Below are 6,857 nucleotides of genomic sequence, written 5' to 3' on the forward strand. Positions count from 1 at the left end.
TCAGAAGCTCATATGGTTCACGACAATGGGTATGATGCTGATGATGATTTCGACCATGAAAAGGATGATCTAATGGATCATGAGACATCAGATTGTCTTAAAGACTAATTCGACTTTTATTTGATTGTTCTATGATTGCTTTGGTGTTTTTATTTTTGTTGTTTGAATTTATAATATGAAAGCTTTAAAGTTTTATAAAGTCTCTGAGATTATAAATCTTCTTATATATATATAAATGAATGATGAAATGAGTATACTTGTGGTGGATAGTGGCTCAAGTCACACAATTCTTAGAGACAAAAGATATTTCGTCAATCTCATAATGCAAAGTGCAAACATACACACTATTACGGGTGTGGCCGGCCTGATTGAAGGTCACGGCCAGGCCTATATATTAATGCCTAAAGGCACTCGTCTAGAGATTAAAAATGCCTTATATTCCCTCAGCTCTAAAAGGAGCCTATTGAGTTTCAAGGATATAAGATTGAATGGTTTCCACCTTGAAACATGGGAAGAAGGAAATAAAGAATTCCTTAACATATTTTCGATCACCCAAGGCAATAGAACGGTCCTAGAGACTGTACTCGCAATAGCTACTGGTCTATACTATGCAAAGATCAGTATGATCGAGGCTAATGCCTGCGAAAATTTCACTCTATGGCATAACCGGCTTGGCCATCCCGGTACTAGTATGATGCGAAAACTGATAATGAATTCACAAGGGCACACATTCAAAGGAGTTGTCCCAAATAATCTCACATGTGCAGCATGTACACAAGGGAAACTCATAACTAGGCCTTCACCAGCCAAAGTAAATAAGGAAATCATAAATTTTCTGAAAAGGATTCAGGGAGATATATGTGGACCAATACACTCACCTAGTGGGACGTTTCAGTATTTCATGGTCCTGATTGATGCATCGACCAGATGGTCGCATGTTTGCCTATTATCCACACGAAATTTGGCATTTGCACGCCTGCTTGCTCAGATCATAAGACTGAGAGCACATTTTCCAGATTTTCCTTTAAAGACTATACGTCTAGACAATGCTGGTGAGTTCACGTCCCAGACGTTTAATGAGTACTGTATGTCCATGGCGGTAAGTGTGGAACACTCCGTGGCACATGTACATATACAGAACGGCTTGGCCGAATCTTTTATTAAACGCATACAGCTGATAGCCCGACCATTACTCATGAGGTCTAAACTTCTGGTATCAGCGTGGGGACATGCAGTATTACATGCAGCAGAACTGATTCGCATCAGGCCATCTGGTGAGCATAGATATTCGCCATCCCAGTTACTCACGGGTCATGAGCCAGACGTGTCCCACATCAAAACATTTGAATGTGCCGTTTACGTTCCAATTGCTCCACCACAGAGAACTAAAATGGGACCACAAAGGAGGATGGGAATATACGTTGGATATGACTCCCCAACCATTATAAAGTATCTTGAGCCAACAACCGGTGATTTGTTTAAGGCCAGATACGCAGACTCACAGTTTGATGAGTCCACATATCCGACTTTAGGGGGAGATAACAGCCGGTTGAGCAAATAAATAGAATGGTCTCGACCATCAATATCTTGGCAAGATCCTCGGACTAAAGAATGTGATATGGAAGTCCAAAAGATAATACATCTTCAAAAGCTAGCTAATCAATTGCCAGATTCATTTGCTGGCCCGAATAGAGTGACTAAGTCATACATAACGGCTTGTAATGCACCTATAAGAATAGAAGTCCATAAGGGACAAGGTCAAGTGGCTACAGAGTCAAACCAACGTCTAAAACGTGGTAGACCTATTGGTTCCAAAGATAAACAGCCTCGGAAGTCCAAGAGAGGTGCCGGACCTGAGAGCATTAAGGAAACCGTTCATGACATTGATGGACCGGCCGAGCCGACCAGAGCGGTCCAGCCGAGTGGGCCGGCCACACCAAATGAACTGGCCGTTCCATATAATGAGGTTCGGGATGCTGAACTTCATGGAACGCTAGGTCTGGATAATCAAGAGATCTCTATCAATTATATAATGTCTGGAACGAAATGGAACAGAAAAGATATTGATGTCGATGATATATTTGCATATAAAGTAGCACTTGAGATCATGGAAATAGATGAGGATCTAGAACCCACGTCCATATATGAATGCATGCAAAGATCAGATTGGATCAACGGAAAGAAGCTATAAACGTGGAGTTGGAATCATTAAAGAAAAGAGGCGTTTTTGGCCCTATAACCGTGACACCAAGAGATGTCAAACCAGTGGGATAAAAATAGGTCTTTGTGAAGAAAAGAAATGAGAAAGGAGAAGTAGTGAGATATAAAGCACGGCTTGTTGCACAAGGATTCTCACAGAGACCGTGAATAGATTATGAGGAGACGTACTCCCATGTGGTGGATGCAACTACATTACGATTTCTAATCAGTCTGGCTAAAAGAAAAGCTTGATTTACGCCTAATGGATGTAGTGACTGCATACCTGTACGGTCCACTGGATAATGAAATCTATATGAGAGTTCCAGAGGGTGTTGAGCTCAAAGATAAGATATGTTCTCGAGAACAGCATTGTATTAAGCTGAATAAAGCCTTGTACGGTTTGAAACAATCAGGTCGAATGTGGTACAATAGATTATCAGAGTACCTAGTGAAAGAAGGTTATAAGAACGATCCAATAAGTCCTTGTATTTTTATAAAGAAATTCGACAACAAGGGCTTTGTAATCATGTCGGTTTATGTGGACGACCTGAACATTATAGGAACCTCTGGAGAGATTTCTCAAACAGTCGAATGTCTAAAGAAAGAATTCGAAATGAAAGACTTAGGAAAAACTAAGTTCTGTTTGGGACTGCAACTTGAGTATGTAAACAATGGAATCCTTGTGCATCAGTTGGCATATACAGAAAAGATACTCAAGAAGTTTAATATGGACCAGGCTCATCCGTTGTCGAGTCCTATGGTCGTGAGGTCCTTAGACCTAGAGAAGGATCTGTTTGGACCAAAGAAACCGGACGAGGAAGTGTTCGGGCCGGAAGTGCCTTACTTAAGTGCCATTGGAGCTTTAATGTACTTGGCTAGCCACACTAGACCAGACATTTGTTTTGCCGTGAATCTATTATCAAGATTTAGCACTTGTCCAACTCAAAGGCACTGGAATGGAATAAAACACCTGTTTAGATATCTGCAAGGAACAAAAGATCTCGGATTGTTCTATACCGACCGGCCAGGAGAGAATTTGGTCGGATATGCAGATGTTGGGTACTTATCTGGCCCACATAATGCTAGATCTCAAACAGGATATGTGTTTATATATGGTGGGGCTGCAGTATGTTGTCCACAAAACAATCCTTAGTGGCCACATCCTTTAATCATGCCGAGATCATAGCAATGTATGAAGCAAGCCATGAGCTTGTGTGGTTGAGGAACATGACCGGCCACGTCCGTGTAGAGAGTGGTTTGGCCGTGGGACAAGAAGAGCCAACGATCATCTATGAGGACAATGCAGCTTGCATAGCTCAGCTCAAAGATGGACACATTAAAGGAGATAGGACAAAACATATCTTGCCCAAATTCTTCTTCACCCACGACAGAAGGCAAAAGAAGTTCAAGTGGTTCAAGTTCGGTCCAGTGATAATTCAGCCGATCTTTTCACCAAGTCTCTGCCAACCTCAACGTTCAAGAAACTTGTTCATCAAATAGGAATGCGCCAGCTGAAGGATCTTCAGTGATGCATTCATCAGGGAGAGTTTCATGCGTTGTACTATTTTTCCTATCTACGGTTTCCATTTTTCCCACGTTGGGTTTTTGGTTTTCCTAGAAGGTTTTAATGAGGCAACATCGTGCATGATACAAACCCATAACCAAGACCAAGACAAGGCCCAGCCGTGGCCAATGGAGGAGAGAGAGTCGGCGGCCAAGTCCTAGCCGACCTAGGATAAGAATGTTTTCCTTTTCTATGTTTTAGTAGTTTTCCTATTTCCAGTTGTATTAGGTTTTAGATAATTTCTTTTTTACTTATCTTGTAATCTTTATATAAAGGAACCTCTATTGATCATTAATAAACACCGACAATTTCTCCATTCTTTTACAACAGGAACAATGTAGTACAAACGATAACGAGAGTCAACAAGACTGTGGTAATGATGTCATACTGGAAAGGAGTCGTCCAAAAGAAAAAAGAAAACAACAATCTATTACACAATTACTAAAAAAAATTATGAAGTATTACAGTTTTATTGAAGAGAAAATTGTTAAATAATAAACGATTATCCATATAACGATAATGTTTACCCCTTAGTGTTTTACTTTTTTCTTAAATCGGTAAGTTATAAGGACAATAATTATCCATATAAACAGTCTTTCATTTTACTTGTAATTAGGCATGTTAATATGGGGTAAAATTACCCAGCCCGGCCCGGCCCAGCCCAACCCACAGAAAATCCAGATCATTTTAAACTCAATCCACAAAAAAAAAAAAAAACATTAAACTTGTCAATAATACCTAGAAAAAATCCTATAGGGTATGGATTTTACCTATTGGTACCCAAATTACCATTTAAATATTTTAAATAATTTATGTAATATTTCATTCTTTTTTGTATTTTTAATATTGTGCTTTTACCTAGAAAACTAAACTGCATGGTTTTGGCGGAAAACACAATTTTCAGTTTTGATAGGAAAATTCGTTTTTGTTGTTTTAGCAGAAAAAAATAGATTTCATAGTTTTGATGAAAAAACACGTTTTGTAATTTTGGTGAAAAAAAATCGTTTTTACTATTTTGGCTGGAAAACAAAACTTTTGATGTTCAAGCGAAAATTTTTTTTAAAAAGTTTTGGCGCAAAACTTGTTTTATAGTTCTAGGGAAAATTCATTTTTGCGAATTTAGTAACACACCAATATCATTAGAGCATCTCCAACCCACTCTATATTTTACTCCAATATGGAGCGAGAAATGGAGCAATGGAAAAAAACATTACTCTATAAATGGAGTAATGTTTTATGTTTTATTCATTACTCTGTTTTGTAGTAAAATATGAAATAGAGTTGGAGAAGCTCTTGGACTTTAGGGTAGTCACATCCCTGCCCACACACCTAGGCCGGCTATGCAAATCTCTTTGCTGCCTTAGGAGTTGGGACAACATACATTTTCTCCTGAGACCATTGCCTTACTTTTAATACTAGAAGGAACCACTCAACAAAAAAGTAGAACAATATAATCTCAGTTTCATCAATACAAGGAGTAGGCAGAACGTTGAACATGAAAAGTTGGAGATAATATACTCACCTTTTTAATTGAAGATGTCTAGAAAAACAAAAGGATATACTTGTGTAACAGGAAAAAAAAACAGCCTCAAAATTTTGTTCGTAGAAGTTTTTTTTTGGGTAAAATGTTAAATTTATACCATTTTTGAGATTTAAATATTGCGTACAACTTATTTGGAAATAAAATAAAGAAAAGGAAAGAAGAAACAAATACAACCAAACTCAAGCGCGTACAGTCCTCAAGGAGGTTGAGTACACGAGAAGTAGAACTGCAGCATCGAGGGCGAATTGTCTGAAGTTGGAAAGGAGATGAGGCGATCACGTAGGAGATGGTCCAACGCACGACTGAGACCCGCAGCTGATGTAGATGTGGAGGTGAATATCCTGGAATTTATTTCCCGCCAAATCAAGTAGATGGCTGACTGGAGAATTAACTTGATCACCGGGACTTTTGTTCGGTCGAGACGGTGCTGATTAATCAGACCTGCTGACGAGTGCAGATCCAAGGGTGTTGCAGCAAGGATTTGTTGAGCAAAGTGCTTCCATAAGCTGGAAGAGAACTCACACTAAAAGAAGAGGTGGTGGTGTGTTTCCACCCCGGAAGAGCAAAGAACACAATCATCTGGAACATTGAGGCCCCATCTTCTCAAGCGATCACGAGTTGGTAGTCTACGTAGCATAGCCATCCAAGTAACAAATGCATTGCTAGGTATATTTCCTTGAACCAGATCACCTTAGGCCAGAAGACTGTAGGTGATTTCTTCCTTATGATTTCCCAAGTAGTCTTTGAGGAAAAGAGAGGACCAAAGCTTCCATCAGCCTTGGGCCATAAGTACTGATCATCACCCCTATGAGGCGACAGGGGAGAGACTGTTGTCAACACTATTTGAAGAGTCTCAGCAGCAGGAGATCTCGCCGAAGGAAGGTGCCATGCTCCATGGTTTGTAGATTCAGAAACTGTTGCGCACTTCCTGAGACGTAACATTCTGGGTCCACCTTCACCAAGTACGGCGATCAGAGGGCCTAGAAGTGTCCAGGTAACAAACCAAAAAGAGGAGGATGTACCATTATTCACCAAACACCTCATAAAATCATTTAGCATAGGTTTCAACTGTATCATGTTTCTCACGGTAGGAGATAGCCTTGCCACTACAAGAAAACGTAGCAGTAACAACGGCGGTTTACGACGAAATTATTTCCTCGTAACTTTACATGGGCTTTACAACGCAATTACGACGAGACATTATTTCGTCGTAAACTCCATGGTAATTTACGACGAAAGGATTTCAGGGGTCCAGAACGTGTAAACCCTCTCGTCCGGGCTGGGCAAGCAAATCCTCGACGGTGTATCTTGCGAATGGTGCATGAGCTGGCACCCGCAAATCGGGATGAACTGCAGCCGGTGGGGCAGGCTGATCCGGGGCGACAGGTGGAGCTCGTGGGGGAGGCATCTGAGATGGAAGAGGAGGAGGGGTCGAAGGAACTCTCCGAGATGTGTGAGAGTCTGGAACTGTCCCGGAAGAAGACGATGGACCGCTAGAGGAAGATCCATCGCCAAACAAATCCGCATACGTAGGTGCAGGAGCTGCTGGTC

General features: G+C 40.6%; 1 protein-coding gene and 1 pseudogene across 1 annotated transcript; one reads left to right on the forward strand and one right to left on the reverse strand.

Moving 5' to 3' along the window:
• Window positions 1-1,195: 1,195 nt before the first annotated feature.
• LOC106323551 lies at window positions 1,196-3,699 on the forward strand (annotated as a pseudogene).
• A 2,210-nt stretch (window positions 3,700-5,909) lies between these two features.
• On the reverse strand, window positions 5,910-6,383 carry LOC106323552. The gene has a single exon (XM_013761656.1). The coding sequence runs from the start codon at window positions 6,381-6,383 to the stop codon at window positions 5,910-5,912; it is 474 nt and encodes a 157-aa protein (XP_013617110.1).
• Between the last annotated feature and the right edge of the window lie 474 nt (window positions 6,384-6,857).

Source organism: Brassica oleracea, chromosome C2, assembly GCF_000695525.1.
Source record: "Brassica oleracea var. oleracea cultivar TO1000 chromosome C2, BOL, whole genome shotgun sequence".
In the NCBI taxonomy this organism is placed as follows: domain Eukaryota; kingdom Viridiplantae; phylum Streptophyta; class Magnoliopsida; order Brassicales; family Brassicaceae; genus Brassica; species Brassica oleracea.

Coding starts and splice junctions, on each gene's coding strand:
- LOC106323552 (XM_013761656.1), bottom strand. CDS start 6,383: ATGATACAGTTGAAACCTATGCTAAATGATTTTATGAGGTGTTTGGTG.